The following is a 23,890-nucleotide window of genomic DNA, read 5'->3' as shown; positions in this document are numbered from 1 at the left end:
CAGCCCTGCCTGCACTTAAATGTCTGTGCCTCAGCTTAGTGCCCCGCGTGTACACCACTGGCATCTCTAAGAGCGAGTGTCACCCTTACAGAGACATCCAGCAACTCTGCTCTGATGAGAATTTAAACTCTCTCTGATGCTATGCTTGGCTTCATAGTGGCTACCGATTTTAATAGGTTTAAGCCATTTTTACTCACTCTATTTTCTTCAGCTTTTCCATTCTGGAAAACAGGTCCATCACACTCTTCACCTCTGGATCCCGTATCTGATTGTCCTGCAAGCTGCACACAGATTCATTCTCATTAGTACCCCAGGCCCCCAAAGAACAAGCGGTTGATTTGAGGGGCATTGCCACAACACACTCACTTTATTTCCTCAAGCTGGAGGCACTGTGATGAAGCCTGGACCAAGTTAGTCATCCCTTCAGCTGTGATGCTCCCACCTGTCAACCTGGAAAAGAAAGAATCATTCAAACCAAGCAAAGGAAGGACTAGCATCCTGTGCAGCGCATGGCAAGCCTGCCTCAGATATGGGCCTGTGCCGTGCTCCCAGCACACCAACACAAAGAGGAGGTGGCCTGACTCTGCCACCTGCAACCAACTTTATACTCCTTTTCAACCAGGGCAATGCAATACTCCTCTTGATACCAGCATAAAACAAGAGCCACACATATCCATGCTGCTCTGCATAGCACTGCATTATTCTCTATACAGTGCTGCACAGAGCACATCAGCCTTGAGTAAGCAGATGTAATTAGACTGTAAGATAGAAACAGGACGGACAGAAAGAGAGAAGGCTCTGATCTTACAAGCAAAGACTTACTCTAGTTTCTTCAGGCTCCCCATTCCTTGTAAGCTCTTTGAAAGAGCAGCAGCAAAGTCATCGCCACATCTCCTACTACGAAAGCTAAAACATGAAGAAAAGGGAAAAAACATAAACACAACAAAACCCAAAATAAGCTAGCCCACAGAGGACGTTAAAAAAAAAAAGTGTTGAATTTCTTTCTTAACAGCCATTGTATCATGCTCTTTTTTGCAGCATCTTTATCTTTTCACACATCTGTTTAAAAAAAAAACATTAAACTTGCGCATCAACTGCAAATACCTCAAGAGACGGCTTCTGCCTTTTGATACAGTGACACTATGTGTAAGTGCTGCCACAGATGAAGAGTCAGCCCTATTGCATGTCCCACCGGAGTCAGGACCCTGGAGACAAGGGAGGTCACACAGGCGCAAACCAAACTCATACAAACAGAGAGTGTCTAACAGCTCCCATGTGATGAGCTGCTGAGTTATGAGAGGGTTGATTTCAGGCCAGATACTTTAAATTTGGGTGGCAGAGTAGCCAGAGTTGTCCAAAATATAAAACACACAAGGTTTTTAGGGAAAGTACTTCTTTTATAGAAGGAACTGGTGGTGTTAGAAAAAACAAATGGACATAAGTCTTCAGGCACGCAAGCCCTCCTTTGAATCAGTTGCAGGATGTACTGATTACGGGATGTATTGGTACAAAGCCCCCTGGGTTGTATGTCTCCCACAGCATGTTTGGGGGCCATGAGAGCAGAAACCCACCTATGGCCCTGTTGCCTTCAGTGCCTCTGCCACCTTCCCCTAAACCAGAGGGAGTCAGGAACATGTTGCAGAGGTGCAGTGGCATGACGGACATGGCCTACGGTCATTAGGAACACATCTGAGGTGATGCTTCTTCTTTAGATAGGTTCTGTACAAGCAACATGCAGCTGAAATGCTTGGGGTCCCACTGCCCTTTGCCCACCCTTCCAAGAGACAGTACTGAGACTGCTAGTATCCTGCAGACCATAAACAAAAGCAGGCACGGACTTGAGTGTGTATGAGCTGAGGAAGAATCCCCCAAAATCCCCTGTTCCATTCTCCTAATCAAGGGAACAGCCCAACCATCCTCATGCATCTGCCTAATCTGCTCTCTGAAAGCAGAGGACTCCATGCACTGCCCAGTGCCTGCATTAGCAATTTAGAGTTAGGATGTATCACCAGAAAGCTTTTCTAACAGTAAATTAAATGGTATTTCTATTATTCTTAATGGAGGCAGAGAACAATCAATTGCTGTCCTTTTTACAATAATACCAATATCCAGGAATAGCAGTTTGCACATCTCTGTGTCTGCTCCTCTGCTTCACAGCAGACAACATCATTCCCTTCAGGTCAAGGTAATTCTCACCCTGGCTGCTCCCCATCTTCTCCACATTAGCAAACTCTACACATATTCCTCTAAGTCATTCACAGAAATACAGAATGAGACCCGTTCCACAACAGGATCCCAAGAGATCCTCCTTGAAATGTCCTTCCAGCATTACAGCAAAGCACTGATAGAGAGCACCTCAGAGTGCAGTTGTCACCTCCTGTTCATCTGGTTTATGGTGATTTCATTTAGATCACAACTTTCTCATTTGCTTGCAGGATTCGCCCTGCCTTTGTATTGTCAAGAAATACCTATCATTTTCTCTCTTATCTAATACACTAACTACCCTGTTGCTTGATTGTTTTAATTAAAACAAAGAAACATACAAAAAATACAGCCAGAATGGATTTATCACCTTAATATCCTTCAATCACTCATAAACTCATTATTTCATAATTTCTTCAGTATCAAAGTTATGCTGCTCAGATCAGAATTCCTCACATCTTCTTTCTCTCCCTTCTAAAACAAATACTAGGCTTGCCCTTCCAACCCCTTGGCCCTTCTCTCCACCCACCAGCTCATAGCACTCAGTGTGTTTACCTCAAGTGCTCTACATTTTTACAGCTGGCCAGAACCTCCAAACAGTCAATGTCCATGAGACATCCTGCAAAATCCAAATGAGTCAAATCCTGGCCCGAGTTTATGACAAAAACCAAAGCCGACATGTCCAGAGGTGTCAGTCTAAAGTTTTTAAATGTGTACTTGAAATTCAGCAGGCTCCCAATGTGCTGGGCTACTTTGAGGTCTTGTGTTTCAAATGTGCAATGGCAGAGCTCAATGACCTTAGGCCCTGTCAGATGAGTGGCTGCCAGTTTCTTGAGAGACTGCAGGATTGCATCCTGCTTATCCTGCACCCAAGCTTCATCTTGTTCAGCTAGCAGCATGAGAAATGTCCTACATTCTTTTGATGACAAGCCTGCCAGAAAGATGTGAAAACTCTCCATGAACTCGGTCTTTGCCTCATTCTTTAAAGTCCACCTTGACTTCAAAGAGAACTTCTTCTTCAGGTAGTTCTTGTCCACCCTCTTACTTACCATGAGACACAGTGCTGCAAAAAACTCCTGCAAGCTCAAGTGCACAAAGGCATAGCCAGCCTCTGGCCGAGTGCCACTTGACTTTACCTCAAAGACAGTCAGCAGTCCATGCAAGGAAGCAAATTCCTTCACGTGCTCTGGAATATCACCAACATAAAATACAAGCTTCTTATCTTCCAGGCCTTTCAGTGCAAGATCACACAGACCCAATATGGCCTCCTTGTTACAGTTCAGCTGAGTCTCCTTGCCACCTGCATGCTCTCCCTGCTGTTTGTTTATGAAGATGAGAAGCATTTTGATATAAAACTCTGTCATAGTCTGAGGAAGTTCCACACTCATCTGATGTTTAAGGAGCAAATACTCCAAACAGATGCACACAACATAACACAGAGCAGGGATCAGGCACATGCTGAGGAGCTTGGTGTTGTTCTTCAGGTAAGCAATGGCTTGTTCTTTAAATGAATTCTGATGAAAATAGTGGCTGACATATTCCACAACCTTCTTATGGTCAAATCCCCAAATTTCTGCTAGCAGGTCTACTGTGTTTAATAAGAAGTCAGGTACTCTCTTAGGTCGGCTGGTGACCAAAACTGTGCAACCAGGCAGGAGCTTCCCATGGCAGAGGTCTGCAAAGAGCTCAGATACGGACATATGGGATGTTGGGCCTCCCTTAGAAGAGGATGACACATCCATGTTAGCTGCAAACTCATCCAGCCCATCAAAGATGATCAGAATATGCCAGGCATTTTCCAGGAGGTACTGGAACACTGCATCAGGGCTGTCTTCTGGCTGAAGGAACAGGTCAAATAAAAGCTCCTTCAGAGTCAATTTTCTTTTTAATAAATTCAGCTGCCGAAACTCAAACAGGAAAGCGAAGAGAAACTGAGGTAGGACACCTTCTGCCCATTTCTGACAAATCCTGTGCGTTAGCATGGTCTTGCCTGCACCTGGTTTACCAAACAAAAAGATCACCTTCGTCATGCCCAATGGGACGACATTACGAAACAAATCTGACACTTTCACAGCTGTATCTGCACATTCTTCCAGTTCAGGAGCATCTGCCACATCCTCTCGGCGTTTATCTGTTCTCTCTTTTAAGCGGGAGGCTTTGCTCTGCCGAATGACAAGGTTGACAAAAGCTTGGTTGAAAGCCAGTGGCTGCATTTGTTCCTGTGCTGCTGCTCCTGCTGCTCTCCTGCTTCCATATCTCTGTCGGATAGAATCAATGAGGAGATGCCGGTACTCTTCAGCCGGATCTGAGAGAGAAGACAACAGAGTGAGTATGAGAGTGAAAAAGTTAGTTCTGAGCCGTGACAGATCCAAAATACTACCACTCATACACAGAGAAACACTAGCCCTGATCAGAAGCTGCTCCACAGAGCTAGGTAGAGATGACAAATTCTGAACACATGAAAATAACCTGTAATTTTTCCTATTTTTGCACAGGGGCTGAAGAAGAAGAAAATTCGCAGAAAAGGTGAAACAGCTTTATATAAAAACTACATCTTATTATCTCTTTAAGATTAGAATCAGGTATTGGCGTATTATGCATATAATTCCTTGTTCACTAGCTCCCTGTTCACTCATGCTGGCCTTGCGCCACACTTGCTCAGCTATCTGCACCTCAGAACAGAAATATCTTTTGCTTTGAGAATTTGAGATCCCCAATGGTATCAGCATCTCTTTGTTGAAGAGAGAATAGTGGTGATACTTAAGGGCGGTCAGCACCTTCCGAAAAATGCTATCCTCACTGCTGTTAAGTTGGCTGAGTTTTGTCAGCCGGTAAGATCTGGCCTCCTGGGAGCACCTCCTCAAGAACATTCCTGTATGCAAACCTTCAGCCAAAAACTGGCTCCAGCCCAGCTGCAGCTACCAGCTTTGCCATGCTCCCTGTGTTGCCCCACCAGACACTGGGCAGCGCTGGACCGTGGGGATTGCAAGGCTAAAAGAAGAGGTAGAAAAGGGTAAAGAAAGGCAGATGATGAAGGAAAGGATGTGGACACTGGTGTTCTACAGCCTGCAGGTCTGCTCAGGCTACCCAGTTTTTCCTGGAACTACTCTGCCTCGACTTTGTCATCACTCATCTATTCAGTTACTTCTCTACTTTAGGGTGGACTGAAATCATAGGAGTTTTTAATGCGCTACAGAAACTGTGAGCCTTTAGTGGGTTTTAAATTGTCAGTATGTCACCTGATTTGGTTAAAAAAAAGCAGACAAATACAGGGATGACCTACAACTGAATGCTTTACCAGCATATCACACTTTAAGGAAGTTCTTAGCCTATGCCATCTGCATCCCTTCTCCTCAGGTAGATTTAATATATCCCTGAAATGGAAATGGATGTTTCTTGTTATTTGCCAGGTCCCGTTGTCTGTATATTTTACAACCTGTTGCATTAAGAGTTTATCCAGCTACTAAACAAAAGTTTCCCTCAATGCAGGAGGTTGATTTCTTGGGTGTTTCTGCAAAGAAGTTAAATAGGTCCTTCCTCAGAGGAAAGCACACCACCACTCTGCTTCTGGAACATCTACATACCTAGTCGTTGCTGTTTAACATCCTTATCACTCACAGAGCTGCAGCGATGGCGGCGGCAAGCAAACCCTGAAAATTGAAAAGTCAGAAACATGTCAAAAGAGCATTTTGAATGGCAGCTTATTAATGCTGGGCAAGACTCTCCAGCAAAGCATTTGGGGAGCTGAAGAGGCAAAACTAGAGACACAAAACTATTTTCAAATTCAGGCTGAATTTACAGAACTGCTTTTGCAAATGTTGAAGTAAAAGCAGAGGTGCATCTAGCTATAGAAAGACAATTTGGGCTGGTCCTCATGAGGCTAATCCATCCTCTTGCCCCACTCCAAATACACTACAGCTCTCAGGGGTGACCTAGGGGTCTGGGCAAGTCTAAAGACATTCAGTAATGGAGCTCCCTGAACTTCTCCAAGCAATTCATTCCAACACTTCAGTTTATTTATATAGATTTTCCTAGTGGATAACATCGATCTTGCCTGCCACAGTGTGATCTGCTACTTCCCTGTTCTATCCACTTGAGTGTTTTTGCAGAGAAGTTAAGCAGGTCCTTCCTCTTCCCTGGGACACATGATCAGCTAGAAGGATTCAACATTTATCTAATATTGGAACATGACTTTGCACTTCACAGAGCTGTTAACATCCAAATCTTACTGTTCGCAGCCAACAACAGCTGGGACATCAGAAATAGGGAGGTACAAGCTGCTGGTGGAAGCCTGGCTTTGAAAATCTTTGCAGGAAACAACGTGAATTTTAAAAGGCATGTTTTGCAAGAAATGTGTTAGGTTTAGCAAATGATGCTCAGATCCTTTTGCTCAATCCCCTCATTTGCTTAGAAGCACAGTGCTAAGTAGTGCCAGAACCTTAGCAAAAAACTATCATAACAGCCCATAAAAAGCATCCTAGGAAATGACCCTACTGGTAGCACAGCTGCTGGAAGGCAAAAAAAATTAGGTATGTGTAGTTCTGCATTCAGAGGAGCATACAGAAGTAGAGAGAGCATTAAGGGCTTGTGCTGGTTTTGGCTGGAATAGAGTTAATTTTCTTTTAGTAGCTAGTACTACAAAAGAGGTTGGAAGGGGACACAGCTGGGACAGCTGACTCCAACTGACCAAAGGGATATTCCACAGCATATGACATCACACTCAGCATATAAAGCTGGGGGAAGAAGGAAGCGGGGGACATTCGGAGTGATGGCCTTTGTCTTCCTAAGTAACCGTTATGCGTGATGGAGCCCTGCTTTCCTGGAGATGGCTGAACACCTGCCTGCCAATGGGAAGTAGTGAATTAATTCCTTGTTTTGCTTTGCTTGTGTGCACGGCTTTTGCTTTACCTATTAAACTGTCTTTATCTCAACCCACGAGTTTTCTCACTTTTACTCTTCGGATTCTCTCCCCCATCCCATCAGAGGGCAAGTGAGTGAGCAGCTGTGTGGGGCTTAGTTGCCAGCTGCGGTTAAACCACGACAGTCCTTTTTGGCGCCCAACGTGGGGCTCGAAGAGTTTGAGATAATTACAGATTTGATTGGAATGTGCTAGATAGAATTTATAGCTGTTGTTGCTGTTCAGCTATTAATCGGCAGGCTTCTGTGCTTGCCATGGAGCTTGCTTGCCTTACTGTACATTAGAGTCTAGTGCTCATTAGCGGCTGCTTTTTGCTTTCACTGCTTGCCGTACTGCTTATCATCTTACTCTGCTGTGCCTGGGAACATTTTGATAACAGCAATGGCCATGCACCTTGGCTGGCAGACGGCCAGGGCATCGCTGCTGTTTCTGTGCTGCTGTACTGGACAGGCGGGAACTCCAGCGTGAACTTGAGTCAAAGGGACTATGACCTGTGGATGAGTCCACGCAGGAGCAGGACACCTCGAAGCATCTGTGGCCATGGATAAGCCCATGCCAGAGCAGGTACATCTCGAAGTGTCTGTGGCCATGGTTATGTCTGTGCCACAGCAGGTATACCTCTGAAGGGACTGTGGCCCAAGGATAAATCCACAATGGAGAAGGTACACCCTGAAGCATCAGTGGCTGTGCATAAATCCATGCTGCAGCAGGTACACCTTGAAGCATCAGTGGCTGTGCATGAGGTCATGCTGGAGCACCTCAAAGCATCTGTCCATGGATAAGCCCACAACAGAGCAGGTACACCCCTGGAGGGATTGCAGCCATGGGTAAGGCCATGTTGGAGGAGGTTTACTTCTGAAGGGACTGTGGCTGTGGGTAAGGCTACGCTGGAGCAGGTATATCTCTGAAGGCATTGTGTCCCATGGAGAAGGCCACGCTGGAACTGGTGCACCACAAAGTGACTGTGGCTGTGGGTAAGTCTATGCCACAGCAGTTATACCCCTGGAGAGACTGTGGCTCATAGATAAGGCTCCACTTGGAGCAGGTACTCCCCTATAAGGGACTGCAGTCTGTGGATAAGTCCAAGCTGGAGCAGGGGCAAGGGGAGGAGTTCATTGCAATGTTAAACCCAATGGTCTGGTCCAAAGGGACCAGGGGTGGAGATTGTAATGGAAATACCTTTAAATTGTTGTAACCCATACAGTAGTAAATTAATTCCTTGTTTTGCTTTGTTTGTGTGCATGGCTTTTGCTTTACCTATTAAACTGTCTTTATCTCAACCCATGAGTTTTCTTACTTTTACTCTTCTGATTCTCTCACCCATCCCACCAGGGGGGGAATGACCGAGCGGCTGTGTGGGGCTCAGTTGCCGGCTGGGGTTAAATCACAACAGGGCTACAGACAGCCTAATCAAGACATACACCACAAGCACTGCAGAGTTACATAAGGCATGGAGGAAGTGGTTCTGAGCATATGAAAGAAGCCTGGCAGATCTGAGACAGAGATAAACCAAATAGCAGTGTCACATATCCCAGCTACATACTGTAGCAAAGCCCACAGCCCGATTTCTTTCAATTTTTCTCCACTCCTCCTTAGGATTTAAGTCCACCCAAAGCAGGGTAAGCCCATGCGATGGACCTGAAAGAAAGTAGGAGCAGGAAATATCAATTACTAGACATATCTCAGCTCCACAGAAAGTTTGCTTGTGAGCAAAGGCAGCTGCCAGGTCAGCCTCCACAAGCTCAGCTGGCCAGAGAGCACTGGATGAAGGCGCTAGATATACTGCTGTGAAAAGCTGCCCTGCATTTTCCAAGACTGACCACAACCGCCTCACTGGTGAGTCTTTTTGTAGGCTGGGTGATCCATCTGTCTTGCTTTGAGCATAGGAACTGCTCTGTTACCCTGGAGAACAGGGCAGGGAACAGCTATTTCTGGAGAATGCACAGCCCACAGATTCCCAGGGCTGTTTACGGTGATTAATTCCTTGTTCGTTTATGGTGCTCTCTCAGATGGAGAGAATGGGCAGAGCTGAGAGAGGCATGAGTCTTTCCTTTCTTAACTGGTCCTAGTAACTTTCAGCACTATTTTCAAATTCCTATTCCATCAGCAACTTGCAAGATCGACTGTCTACTCACTAGGGCAGCACAGCAGCTAGCAGCAGCAGCCTGTCTGCAGAACAGAAAGGTCACTTTTGTTTTCAGGATCTGAAAACTGCATGTGACACACAAGATACAGTATTTGCAGTGCCATGACACAGAAGCAGTGTGAGTGAAAAGCAGAGGCAAAAGTGTCTCTGTGACCATATCATCAGCTGGAACTGCAAAGTGCAGGCTGGGACCTATGATTTAAAATGCCTAACACCAGCAGAGTTGGTGAGGCAGGGTGAGGCAGGGAGAGCTCACTGCTTAAGGAGCACAGTGCTAAAAGCCTGCCTCTGTCTGGCCAGGAGCAGGGAATGCAAACAGCAGATGCAAACATACCAGTTATAAGGTACTGAGGGCATGTCGTGGTTTAGTCGGCAACCAAGCACCACACAGCCGCTCGCTCACCCTCCCCTCCAGTGGGATGGGGGAGAAAATCGGAAGAGCAAAAGTAACAAAACTTGTGGGTTGAGATAAGAACAGTTTAATAATTGGGGAAAAGGAAAAATAAATAAAATAATAATAATAAAAAATTGTAATGAAAAGGAAAACAACAAAAGAGAGAGAGCAGAACAAAACCCAGGAAAAAAACAAGTGATGCAACTGCTCACCACCTGCCGACTGATGCCCAAACCAGTCCCTGAGCAGCGATCACTACCCCCTGGCCAACTCCCCCCAGTTTATATACTAAGCATGACGTCATATGGTATGGAATAGCCCTTTGGTCAGTTGGGGTCAGCTGTCCTGGCTGTGCCTCCTTCCCAGCTTCTTCTGCACCTGGCAGAGCATGGGAAGCTGAAAAGTCTTTGACTAGTGTAAACATTACTTAGCAACAACTAACACATCAGTGCGTTATCAACATTATTCTTATCCTAAATCCAAAACACAGCACTATATTAGCTACTAGGAAGAAAATTAACTCTATCCCAGCCGAAACCAGGCCAGTACCCACCCCTTATTCTATACCATCTACGCCATGCCCAGGTTCTACCCTTTCTAATACATTCCCATTAATCACCACCACTTTCTCTGTCTTTTGATATACACACACAGATATAATTCCCTCGGTCTATGGGCGATCCCTCTAAAATGTCTGTTGAGTTCATTTAGTCCATGACTTTGGGCTCCATCTGTCATAATAGTCCTTCTGGGCAGGAGAGATGGTGTGTGGTGTTGGACTGTTGCATGCTGAAGCCAGTTCTAGTTCCACCACCACTGCACTTTTCTTGGTTTCATCAAAGTTCATTCTTCATTAATCTGGGCGATTCTTACTGTAATACTGTTGATATGGTATATAGCAATCATAAATGTGGTGACATACAGTACTATATAGCAATTAACATCATATCATTTAGTTCATTGGCTGTTCTTACCCAAAATCAAATCCCTTTGAGGTACACAGGGGATTTCCCCAACCTTTCACATTACCCACCAAGTGCACCCAGGTCCTTGAGCAAAAGCAATCCCACAAATGTGTTTTCCTTTGCCTGATTCTGAAATCTTTGCCTTCTGGCCAGTCCATAATTACTTCCAAGATTCCTGGGTGATTGGGGTTTCCTATTCGAGCCTGTTGTGTGATCAGTGCAACCCACTTACTCCACGTAGCATCAGTTGCATGATGTGTAGAGGGGACCCTCCTGTTGAACATCCAACCTAGCACTCGTAGTCAGGGTGGCAGGAGGAGCTGCGCTTCAGTACCAACCACTTCCAAAGCCGCTCGTACCCCTTCATATGCTGCCAATATCTCTTTTTCAGTTGCAGTATAGTGGGCCTCAGATCCTCTGTATCCCTGACTCCAAAATCCTAAGGGTTAACCTCACGTCTCCCCTGGTGCTTTCTGCCAGAGGCTCCAGGTAGGGCCATTCTCCCTGGCTGCGGTGTATAGCGCATTTTTTACATCATGCTCTGCCCAGACTGGCCCAAGGGCTACTGCATGAACTAGCTCCCATTTAATTTGTCCAAAGGCTTGTCGTTGCTCAGGGCCCCATTTGAAATCAGTGTTCTTCCGGGTCACTTGATAGAGAGGGCTTACAATCAGACTGTAATTTGGAATACTCATTCTCCAAAGACAACACCTAAGAAAGCTTGTGTTTCCTTTTTGCTAGTTGGTGGAGACATGGCTGTTATTTTGTTAATGACATCCATTGGGATCTGACAGCATTCATCTTGCCATTTTATTCCTAAAAATTGGATCTCCTGTGCAGGTCCTTTGACCTTACTTTGTTTCATGGCAAAACTGGCTTTCAGGAGGATTTGGACTATTTTCTTCCCTTTCTCAAAAACTTCTTCTGCTGTATTTGCCCCACATGATAATGTCATCAATATATTGCAGATGTTCTGGAGCTTCATGCTGTTCCAGTGCCATCTGGACAAGTCCATGGCAAATGGTGGGGCTGTGTTTCCACCCCTGGGGCAATCGATTCCAATGCCCCTCCAAGTGAAAAGCGAACTGTGACCTGCACTCTGCTACCAAAGGGACTGAGAAAAACACATTAGCAATATCAATTGTAGCATAACATTTCGCTGCTTTTGACTCCAGTTCATATTGAAGTTCCAGCATGTCTGGCACGGCAGCACTCAGTGGTGGCGTGACTTCATTCAGGCCACAATAGTCTACTGTCAGTCTCCACTCTCCATTAGACTTTTGCACTGGCCATATAGGACTATTAAAAGGTGAACGAATCTTACTGATCACTCCTTGGCTCTCCAGTCAACGAATCAGTTTATGGATGCGATTCAGGGAGTCTCGGTTGGTACGATATTGCCTCCGGTGCACCATTGTGGTAGCAATCAGCACCTGTTGTTCTTCAACCCTCAGCAACCCCACAATAGAAGGGTCCTCTGAAAAACCAGGCAGGGTAGACAGGTGTTTAATTTTGTCTGTCTCCAAGGCAGCTATACCAAAAGCCCTTTTGGGTCCTTGAAATACCCTCTGCTGAGGTAGTCTATGCCAAGGATGCACGGAGCCTCTGGGCTGGTCACAATGTGATGCTTTTGCCACTCATTTCCAGTTAGGCTCAGTTCTGCCTCCAGTACAGTTAGTTGTTGGGATCCCCCTGACACTCCAGAAATACAGATGGGTTCTGCCCCTTTATAGCTTGATGGCATTAGGGTACACTGTGCACCGGTGTCTACAAGAGCCTTATACTCCTGTGGGTCTGATGTGGCAGGCCATTGGATCCACACAGTCCCGTAAACCCGGTTGTCCCTTTCCTCCACCTGGCTGGAGGCAGGGCCCCTCTAGTCCTGGTCATAGTATTCATTACCCACTTCTTGTACATAAGAGTCAGGAGTTCCTTCATTAAAATCAGGAGTAAGATCAGCCCTTCTACTCTGTCTGGGGAACTGTCCACTAGAAACTGGAGCAGCAATTTTCCTGGAAGAACCCCCTTGTGTGATTGTTTTTCCTTGCAACTCACATACCCGTGACTCTAGGGCTGAGGTAGGTTTTCCATCCCACTTCCTCAGGTCCTCTCCGTGGTCACGGACGTAAAACCATAGGGTGCCCCGTGGCGTGTACCCTCTATATTGTCTCTCTTGAGTAGAAAAACACTGACTCCTAATAGCTGAGATACTGGTCTGTACAGGTGGAAAGTAGGACCTATCCTCTTCGAGTTGCTGGACCTTACGGGACAGTTTCTCCACAGCCAAGGTAAGGGAGTAAGAGATACTTTCTTCGTATTCCTGGAGTTGGCTAGCCACTTCATCCACTGTTGGACCCTCTCCGTCTTTCCAGGTCAGTATTGTCATTGAGTTGGCATACGATGCTGGTGCGCTCCATACCAACTTCTGCCACATGGGTCATGTGCACAGGACTTCATCTGGATCTTTGGATAATTGCCTGTTGTTCAGGTCACCATAAACCACCTCCAGCATGGCTAATTCCCTCAGGTACTGATACCTCTTCTCCATGCTGGTTCATTTGCCTGGGCAATATATAACATCTCCCTTGAAGGGATACCTTTCCTTCATAGCTAACAGGAGCTGCCTCCAGAGGCTGAGGACTTGTGTCCCTTTTCCGATCGCTTTGTCAATGCCCCCTTCCCTAGAAAAGGATCCCAGTTGTTTGGCTTCCTTACCCTCTAATTCCAGGCTACTGGCCCGTTATCCCAGCATCGGAGCAGCCAGGTGACAATGTGCTCACCTGGACGATGGCTGAAATATTTTTGCATATCTTGCAGCTCACTCAGGGATAGGGATCAGGTGGTTTCTGTCTCGTCCACAAATTCTTCCTCTTCCTCTCTTTGTGATGGCCCTGCTTTTTCATCTTTCCTTTCTAAATGAGCTGACTTTCACTTCCAAGATTTCTTCTTGTGTATAGGGGTGACTGATACCGAAACAGGTTGGTTCCCTGGTTCAACCGCATTACCTGTCGCTGGAGCTGGAGCAGCCATAGTACCTGTCGCAGGGGGGCTGGAGTAGCCGTGGTGCCTGTCATTTTGTCACCAGATCCAGAGACCTTCTCTTCCCCTTGAGGGTTCTGAATAGTGTTGAACACGGCTCGGTAGGCATGGGCCAGGCTCCAGCACATTGCAGCAATTTGTGTCTCCCTAGAATTGCCAGGGTGGCAGCATACTTTTTCCAAATATTCTACTAATTTTTCAGGATTCTGCACTTGTTCAGGGGTGAAGTTCCAAAATACTGCAGGTGCCCACTCTCCTAGGCTTTTGCCCATGCTATCTCACACATCCTGCCACTCATAACTATCCAGCCTTGGGGCAGATCTCTGGATGATATTCTTAAATTGCTTGTTAACCTTAGACAAAACCGAAACAATATTCCCAAGCAATACCAATAGATGTATCTTAACTACCCAAGGATGTTCAAGATACTGAAAAGTTATTGTAATGAAGGAGGAAACATCATGGAAGAAGGTAACGAAGGTGCCATTCTGTATTTCCTCCATAAAAAACCTCTCAGAGGAAGAAGTATAATTGCTAATTGTCTCCACAAGGTGGTACCCAACATACAGTAATGGCTTCAGTACAAAACTTAGATACCAAATTAAGCTCAAGGCCACTGTTTTAATAACAAATCTGCCAGGCAAAACATCACTAATCACTGCAGAACACAGCAAACTGCACAAAACAACACCAATCTTTAACATGTACAGCAAAAAAATGAGCATGGTGCAGGTCAGATAAACCAATATCGAGAACAGATGAATCAATATCGTGACCCACAACTATTAACAGATCTAAATTCCTTAATACACTCTGGTTAATCTGTTATTATCTCAAACCCTTCGAGCTCCACATTGGGTGCCAAAAAGGACTGTCATGGTTTAGCTTCAGTCAACAACTAAGCACCACACAGCCACTCGCTCACCCTCCCCCCCAGTGGGATGGGGGAGAAAATTGGAAGAGCAAAAGTAACAAAACTCGTGGGTTGAGATAAGAACAGTTTAATAATTGGGGAAAAAATATACTACTACTAATAATAATAATCATCATCATCATAATCAAATTGTAATGAAAAGGAAAACAACAAAAGAGAGAGAGCAGAACAAAACCCAGGAAAAAAACAAGTGATGCAACTGCTCACCGCCCGCCGACTGATGCCCAAACCAGTCCCTGAGCAGCGATCGCTACCCTCTGGCCAACTCCCCCCAGTTTATACACTAAGCATGACGTCATATGGTATGGAATAGCCCTTTGGCCAGTTGGGGTCAGCTGTCCTGGCTGTGCCTCCTTCCCAGCTTCTTCTGCACCTGGCAGAGCATGGGAAGCTGAAAAGTCCTTGACTAGTGTAAACATTACTTAGCAACAACTAAAACATCAGTGTGCTATCAACATTATTCTTATCCTAAATCCAAAACACAGCACTATATTAGCTACTAGGAAGAAAATTAGCTCTATCCCAGCCAAAAACCAGGACAGGGCACTGGCAAACCTCAGCAAGAACCAGAGCCAGCTCTGCAAGAAGCTCCTGTTGCTGTGAGTGTGAGCCTTAGCCAGTCCCCAAATTCACACAGCAGGAAAAATATGAAGAGCAGCTTTTCCTTCAAATCATCTGTTTTTCACCAATGGGCAATCCAGCACCAAACCCATCCCCAGCCACCAACATTGAGCACCTCTACAGGACACAAGGCCTGCACTTTGCTCTCTGCACTGCCAGGGTCCTGGCTCAGTGACTCCTCTGCGCTGCAGCCTGCAGAACACAACACTTCATTTCCTTCTGCTTTGCTTTCCCCCAGCACACATTTCAGGAGGACACAGCAAACTGACGGCAGCTTTCTGTTATAACCTCCACCGTTTATCCTCTCACAAAGCCGGATGCCAGAATCACATCCTTTCTTTCTGCTGTGAGACTCTTCACATGGGGAGGACCTCAGATGGTGTTTCATTTTCTGGAAACTAAATACCTGGTAACTGAGAAGGCAACTCAGAATTTAGCAGCTTCCAGATATTCCAGCAGCTGTTACATGAGGGCCCAGGGACATCGCTAAGTGGTGGCACATACCTTCAGTATTTTCATATTGCACCAAAGGCTTCTGACTGACATTCAGGTGGTGGATGCTGCTGCAAAGTGCCAGGGGAAGAGGAGGGATCTTGAAAATAAATCCTTCATTTCATGATCTGCACTGAGTAGGAAGGCCACAGTCCCAAAATCACCCCTGAAGAAAGCCCTAGAACTACTACTGTCTGTTCTTCTAAGCTCTGATTCTGACAACTGTGCAATGCTTTCTGCTGGATCAACTCCTGAATAGTCTTTCTGCTCTTCCTTTAAAAGCCAAACCAACATCCTCCACCTACCCATGAGCCAACCACAGTAAAAGCGCAAAAAGCAGGGATTTTGCAGAGTGGGTGGGAGATTCCCTTGGCTAAAGAAACTAAAATGAGCGAGTTCTTTAGCAGAGTCAGGGCCAACAAGGCTTTTCTGAAATTCAGGGAGAGAAAATGAAACCGGGGAGCTTCATCTGGAAACCACTAAGAACAGAAAAATCAAATCTGAAGTTGCAGTGGCTTCCCCACACCTTGCCAGTGCTGTGGCCAAATACGTGGAACCTTTGTAGCCTTGCCCAGCCCATGGGCAGAGAAGATAAACTCCAAGAGCATAGCACCCCAGGCTCTGTTCCAGCCTTACCTTTCAACACAGGCGACCGGGCACTCACATCTGTGCATGCTTCTTGTTTCTGGCTTAAGTTACCTAAAGGAGTTGGATTGGAAATGAAATAGTTACTGCGAGTGTCCTGCTCTTGAAATATGGGGTGCTACTGGCCAAAGTCAAAGGGCAAGCAGCTCGCAGCACACACAGTGGTACAAACCAAGACTCAGTATAAGGGCTGATGCAACACAGCCAGCTTTCACGCTGCCCATCTGATCTTTTCCTTTCAGATTGCTCTAAAATACAGTTAACCTCTGCTTTCAAGGTAGGAGTGAAACAACTTTTGTCTATGATACATACAAACTCAGAACGTGGGCAGTTTTGGCTGATCTAAAACCACACCACAGCCAAAAAGGGAAGTCCTACTCTTCCCCATTCCTGTGCAAAGGAGGTGTTTCTGTGATGAAACTGTTGGCAGAGTCACTTAGCAGCCCAGTCAAGGGCCTTTTCTGACTCACTGCACAGCTCAAGCTGCCACAAAACCCCACTCAGCACAGCCAGCCTCACAGACAATGTTCACAGAGCTTCAGAGGGAGATCCTGCTCAGGCCAAACAGGAGTCTGCATACCACCAGGACTCTTCTGTTCAGATAAACTCATGCCTGAAAGCATCGCTCTCCAAAATCAAATGGGAAGTCTTCATACATTAATTCCCCTCACTGTCATTTCCAGCATTTCCCAGCTGGGAGTGCAGGCCAGTACTCTGGTATTTCTAGTTCTAGCATCAGCACGAAGCAACAAAGAACAAGACTCTAAATGGGCACACGTGCTGCGCCACAGCCTCACACAAAATCCGTTCGACAGCTCAAATATCCTGACTCTTGCCCTGTGTGCCTTGTAAAGCCAATTAAGCCAGTTCTGGTGCTGGAAGACTCGATCCCGCTATTTCTCCACTACTCATTCCAAGCACTGCTTGGGCTGCCCCTCAGGTTGATTTTAGCCCACATCAGTTCTCCAGTCTCGCTCACCATGCAGACAGAAACACTTTTCCCTAGGAGTCACTTCAGCAAAGGCAATCTAATGGCTAATCTTGCCTAACCTAAGACTGCTTTGCTACTCTAAAGTGTGGTCCTGTGTCATCCTCCTCCAAACCACCAACTCCTGCCTACACCCTTGGGACAGCCCCTGCAACCACATAGCTATGCAGAAGGTCAGGGTTAACTGAAAGCTACCCCTAGAGCAAAACCAAAAGCAATTAATCTTCAGAAGGATCAATGAAGCTAAACTGTTAATACTACAGTTAAACCAGCATAAACCAACTCCGAAACCTTAAGAGACATCTTCTTTTATGATATGCTGCAGCATTAAAAGGCTGAAATCTGTTTCGCCTTTGGTCCCAAGAGAAAGCCCCTATCAGTCTGTGTTCCCTGCTGTTTGTCTGGTCTTTCCCCCTTTTCATCTCTGCAAAAGTAACTACTGCTGCGTTTGGTTACCAAAGGCTGCATCTGTCCAACTGATGCAAGTAACGACAAGTTACTGCAAGCAGGATGTGAAAGACAGTACCGCTGAGAAGGGCTCATTGGGTAAGACTCCCTGCGAAGCATCATTTTTTTCCTGCGGAGCATCATTTTTTAAACCAAGTGGCTTGGTTAAAAAGGCTTGTAAGCTGCCTGGACACCATGGAGAGGACTGCCACCTCTCACTGATGAGGCACTGACCGTGCAAGTGAGGGCACTAGTGGTCTCACTGCCTAGACTGGTCTGTTGGCTGTGGGGGGCCAAGGCGTTGGCTGTGTTTGGAGACTCTCAGAGGAAGCTGGCCTGATCTCCATTACCTTCTCCGGCAGAACTTATAAGCAGTATCTCCAGATCCAGGGGGAGGTCGCACTCCATGCAGAGGTACTGTGCAAACTGTTGCCAGGTGGCAGGGCCAGCCTTCTCCAGCAGGTCAAGAAGCACTGAGACTTTTTCTCTGTGGTCGGTGATACCATCCAGGCCATTCAGGGCCATACCTGGAAGGAAGCGCTGGGAGGTCGTGAGCAGCCATTCAGGACGGTGACTGAGAAGCTCCACTAGCTGGGGGCGGGCGCTCGCTATGGCTGCTTCCAGGTCTAGATCATCATTCTGAAATGGAGGCTAGAGGGATGAAACCAGAAAGAGTAGCAATGGGCATAGGAGTGAGAGATGTTCACCCACGCAGCCCTGCTGTTGAGCAGCCAGCACAGCCCTTGATAACTTGATCTGCTTTTCTACCCCTTGGTCCAACCCAGCATTTTGTTATCTGCCTTACTCTTACCATGTCATGTGGCAAATCCCAGCCCAGCCATTATGTGGTGCAAGGACCACAGTGCTTGTCTGCACAGTGCCTAATGCAGTGGTACTGCAAGAGACAGGAGCAAACAACAGGAGTCAGTCTCTGGCATCAGCTAGGGAGAAGCTCTGTTGATATCTGTATTGCCGTGGTGGCTATCTGCCAAAGATAACATCTCGGGCATCTTTCACATGCAGCAGGACCTCTGGGGAGGCATGGGACTCTAAGAGCAAGATATTTCCCTGCACAAAGGGCTCAAGCAGCTATTCTTGCTGCTCGTTTTGTGGGGATGAACAACTCATTTCTGCTTTGGTGACAATGTCACCCTCCACTTCCACTTCTTTCCCACAGCAAAGCCATGCATATATGGTCTCCTACCTGCATTGTTGTGTGGTCAGCTTCCTCCCAGTTGTCAAATGCAAAGGTAGCTTCTGCTCCATACCCTGACGAAGAACTGATCTGCTAGCAGCAGTGTTTCAGCACACAGTGACAACCCCAACATATGGTGCATGCCTATATGCAGTTGCCTCACTCAGTGCAGGTGCCTAGGGATAATAACAACAGAGCAGGATGTAGATATGAAAGGGCATGGGCAATTACACGGGTCCCAGATCTAGAAGCTCTGCCTTTGATCCTGGGGTCATCTGTGGAGCTTTTCATCTCAGGCAGCAACCTCAACCGAAACCAGCAGTGACCACAAAGTTTGGACATTTGAGGATCCACTACTGGTGTGATGAAAATGCAGGACTGAGCCTTGTGCCCTAAGATGCAAGTGAAGATAGGCTTTACAGGAACACTTCAAGGGAATCACAGCTTTCCTGGTGTCACTGCCTGACTTGAGCTGGTCTTCTATGCCAACCTGCTGCTCTTAGCCCCTCCATGGAAACTGAAGCAGAAGAAGCAGCAGCTTGCTCAAGTCAGGCAGTCAGTCACACCAGAAAAACTGTGAAAAGCTGATACTCTGAGGTTACACAGCTCTCGCAAAGGAGTTTCAGGTGCAGGGGGCTAAAAACACCACCTGTGCCAGTGCCAGCCCCCCACCTCTCAGCAGAGATGGCAAAGGGAACTGTTTCTCCCCACATTGCAGCTGGTGCTGGCTGGTGTCCAACCACAGGGAAAGGGACGAGGAAAGCGATTGCCATCCTGCATGCCTCCAAACATCCTGCAGCAGGACCCCAGCCCAGGCTACAGCAGCATCAGGACCGTGCCACTGTGCTATCCCCAACAGACAGCTGCCTACACTGATGTTGAAAAAGCCAGCTCCAACTACAACTACCATCACCATGTTTGCAGAAAGGCTGAGAAATAGAAACTGCAGGGAGTGGCCTCCATCACCAACTACCTGTCTTGCATCTCCATGGGATAGTCCTTCCAGGTCCAAGATGGCTGCACTGTGTGTGATGTGGCAAAAATTCCCGCAGTTGCTGTAACACCCAAGTTTACGTGAGGTGGGGACAGGACAGTGACCAACCTAGTTCAGCAAAAAGCTGGTATCACTGCTGAGTGGAAGCATCCTGTTGGGTAGAATCGTTTCATCCCGTAACGAGGCTGGTGCACACAGTGCCATTCCCCAGTAACTGCCATTTCCTGAGCAAACACCTTCCCAACCCAACAGCAGCAGCCACCCCACCACTACCAGGGTGGAGGGATGGGGGAGTCGTGCTGCGGACCCCACCTTCTCTAGTGTTCAGCCCTCACTTCCCAAACATGCTCTCCTCTGCACTGACCATTCAGGTATCTACAGTAAAGTGAGCCACAGGCCTTCAGACTTTATTTTTGCCACCTTCTTGACCTGGCCAAGGAGGAAAGTGGGAGATTTCTATAGAGCTGAGGGAAGAACTCAAAACAGAAGCGGAAGACAGAAAGGCACTCTGATGGAAAGAGCCAAGACCCTCCCATCTGTGCACAGACAATTCCTAACTCGTCAGAAAGTTATGCTTGTGCTGGAGTGACCTCACAGCAGAGCCATGCTGCTCCATGGGGCACATTGCACAGAGAGAACATCACCTCCCCACATCACTGCTGGGCATGGCATGCACCCAGAATCTGAAGACAAAACAAAAGGCAGGCACCAGGTTAGAGCACTGGACGTAAAACTGCTCAAGATGTTTGTCCCACTCACGTTTAAGAGGATACCCCTTCTCCCATAATCCACCACCACTCTCCTCCCTCTCTGTACTGCCTCTTCGAACAGCCTCATGTTTTGAGACGGAGCCAAATTAATCAGCAAAGGGATATAACCTGACTGAGCGCTACAGCAGGGGACTGGATGGGAAGGACCTAATCAATTTCTTCTGTTCCTACACTCCAAAAGCCAAGCAGACATCCAAGAAGAGCAAAGCTGGTGATACTGTACACTCTTTTACCAATCTCTGACTCTTCAGGTCAAAACCATGTCACAAGTTGGTTATTACGCAGCGTCACCATATACTGTTATAATACAGTATCACTGCAAGAAAGACTCTACCCAGGTTCCCACTCCAGATCAAGCTTTCAGGATGTGTACCATAAACAGTGAGGCAGCTCTGGGATCCATCAAAATGTGGGTAAAACCCCCAGTTTGTAAAAATTCTCTAATGCCTCTCATTCACTATTCTAACAAGAACAACAAAAAAGTTCCTGGTGAAATGCTAAGAAAATTGGGCTTAACCAGTGTCCTCCTCAAGCCATTTCTGTGACGCCAAAAACTGAAACTCTGAACTTTACTGGAAAGGACTCTGCAAGTTTTCATTCAAAATGTTTTACTATGAAATTCATTTTATATTATCAATTATACAAATAAAGAATGCTAATAGTAACACATGAATTAAAAACAAAAGAAAGTGTTTCAATTAACTGGAAAGCTTAAAAGAAAACATTTAAACATTTCAAATGTAAACAAACTGCAAAATAACAGGGCTTCCTGCAAAACAAACTTCATTTCCCAGTAGCCTGATCAGTCAACCTTTAGGGACTGTCATTTTACGTTTCTCCAGCCAAAAACCAGAAACCTGTAGACAGCAATGCCCTGACTTTATTCCCCTAATGACCAAGAACTACCTACTTAGTAAGCCCATATTAAAAAAATAAACTAAAAACCAGACCTTAATGCCAATGAAGACCAAAAGCCGTTCAGGCAAAGAGTAGGGTCATATAAAATAATTAAAGACTCATATTCAAGAACAAAACCCTGAAAGGTTAGATGAAAACTCAGGTGATACTGCACAGCTCCTTTACTAGTACTGCTCTGCTAAATCAGACCACCAGAAACAATGGGCAGCGACCTACAGTAAAATGCCTCTGAGCTCAAAACGAAGCACAAAAACCTTCCAAGAAGAGCCAGAAAACTTTTGAGCTTTGACTCTTGCCCTCGTCCTTCAAATGCAGAAACACTGTTAAAACACATTACAAAAAACGCCTCACCTCCCTTCCTCAACTTGGTATTCACACCATTCCCGGCCACGAAAAACAAAACCAAAATGTGAAGCTCCCTGTTACAAATCTACCAACTTCTTGCACGCTCTGACGAGCACATGCTACTTACGGAAAGCCCAGAAACAGAGCAGCAGCACCGAAAACAAAGTGGGGGTCACAAAACAAAGGAGCTGGGGGACAATGTCCACTGCCTTGATTTCTTCACTTGCTAACTCACTCGAGGCACACAACCCTTTGGTGCTTTTGGGACCTGATGAGCAAAAGACAGCAAAATGAAAGTAAAAGCAGCCAGGAATTCCCCAACTGCAACTCATCTGTGGTAAAAACAGTGAGAGGAGCAAAAATACCCATCAGAACAGCAGAAGAGTGATATCCTATTCTAAAATCTATAGCTAGATGATAATTTAGGTAAAGCTTTTGGGGAGTGGTCCAAAGAAATGGGACTCAGGGGCAAACACTCTCACTGGAGTAAACTCTGACTTGGTTGTGGTTAAGGCTCTTGCAATGGGAATATTTTTATTTATATGCATAGGTCTGATTATTCTGGGACATGGCGAAATATTTATTTACCATTTCCATTATATCTAAGAGAAAAAAGCAACCTGCCTTTCCTTTGGAACGGGGACAAGGTTTAATGAGAACATAGTAGATGTGAATGATTTGAGGAAAAAATCCCAGGTTTCTAGATAGAACTGTGTGCACAGAGATCTCCAGATCTAGCCAGATAGGGTGCAACACACAATGAAATATTATTAATATTTCTCTAGATACCAGAGAACCTATGTTGGAAAACCAGATGCAGCCTGCAGCCAAGTCCCAGACAAGGCAAGATGGCACACAGCGCTGTTTCAAAATTCGTTTATGAGAAAAAAAACACAGGTCCAGCAACACCTACATCTCCAGACAGAAATGCTTGCTCTGGTTATCCTGCCTCAAGCATGGTGCAGAGGATGGGGGAAGCTCTGAGAGAACTGGGGGTGGATGGAGGGGACCATGGGTGGCAAGGAGCAGCTGGAGAGGTGATGGGCAGCGCCCACTGCCACGCTCTGCCCCATTTTGCCACCTTCCCTGCTCAGATCTGGCCCACCACACCTCCCACTGGTGTTTCCACCAGACCAGAAGCTGTCGCAGCACAACCAACGCAACCCCTTTATGGCCAACCTAGCAACTCCGTGCCTAAAAATCCCCACGCTCATCTTTGACAGACTCCCACACATCGCTCCAGCTAGCAAAAGCTGCGATACTGGTTTGCTCCCAGCGCCTGGGAGCAAAAGTCACCTCCAGCAACACTTCTGACCTTAGACTTGAACATGGGGAAGAAAAGGGTGCAGCCAGACCGCCAGTCCCCCCACATCTAAACCCTCATGGGGGGCCCCAGCAAGATGCCTCCTCCCCGCCCGGGGCGACCCGCCTGCGGCACTCACCCGGCTGTCTGTCTGTCCGAGCGCGCTGCTATAGCTGCAGCGGCGGCAGCTCTGGACCGCCCCGAAACCGAAACTGCCTGGCGGCGGAGCGGCTTTGCCGAGAAAGCACGTGGGGCCGCAGTGCCGGCTCCGCGCCAGGATCGGCGAGGCACGGCCTCGGCGGCGCCCCGCAGCACCCGGCGGGGGTCGGGCCGCCATTTTGTGGTGGGTGCTGCAGCCCCACAGGGAGCCAGCTCAGGACCCTCGGGGCGTCCACTAGGCGCTTTCCTGCTTCTTCCCTCCTTCGGCAGAGTCCCCACTCCCACATGCAAAGGCAGCCGTCTTGCCCAGCCTCGAGGGCCGGTCCACCACTGAATGTCCCCAGCAGACACCTTTCCCCCAGCAGGAGAAAGGACCCCCAAGGCAGAAAAAAGGCATTTTTTTATGCCATTTCTT

General features: G+C 46.8%; 1 protein-coding gene across 6 annotated transcripts in view; it reads right to left on the bottom strand.

Moving 5' to 3' along the window:
• NLRC5 (NLR family CARD domain containing 5) overlaps positions 1 to 23,509 on the bottom strand; it is a 58,983-nt gene extending 35,474 nt beyond the window's left edge. For 5 of the 6 annotated variants that reach the window (XM_075510291.1, XM_075510296.1, XM_075510293.1 and 2 more), the window contains exons 1-10: positions 23,456 to 23,509; positions 22,141 to 22,281; positions 18,996 to 19,162; positions 18,142 to 18,442; positions 16,348 to 16,410; positions 5,787 to 5,852; positions 2,758 to 4,507; positions 823 to 906; positions 367 to 450; positions 198 to 281 (exon numbers count right to left, since the gene is read on the bottom strand). In XM_075510291.1, the coding sequence (XP_075366406.1) occupies positions 198 to 281; positions 367 to 450; positions 823 to 906; positions 2,758 to 4,507; positions 5,787 to 5,852; positions 16,348 to 16,410; positions 18,142 to 18,442; positions 18,996 to 19,001 (2,438 nt within the window). In that variant the 5' untranslated portion in view covers positions 19,002 to 19,162; positions 22,141 to 22,281; positions 23,456 to 23,509. The remainder of the gene's footprint in view (positions 1 to 197; positions 282 to 366; positions 451 to 822; positions 907 to 2,757; positions 4,508 to 5,786; positions 5,853 to 16,347; positions 16,411 to 18,141; positions 18,443 to 18,995; positions 19,163 to 22,140; positions 22,282 to 23,455) is intronic. The other variant, XM_075510292.1, reaches the window with a different exon arrangement.
• Between the last annotated feature and the right edge of the window lie 381 nt (positions 23,510 to 23,890).

Source organism: Mycteria americana, chromosome 8 (assembly GCF_035582795.1).
Source record: "Mycteria americana isolate JAX WOST 10 ecotype Jacksonville Zoo and Gardens chromosome 8, USCA_MyAme_1.0, whole genome shotgun sequence".
NCBI lineage: Eukaryota > Metazoa > Chordata > Aves > Ciconiiformes > Ciconiidae > Mycteria > Mycteria americana.
Note: the sequence above shows the minus strand (reverse complement) of the source record. Positions and strands in the feature narration are given on the sequence as shown.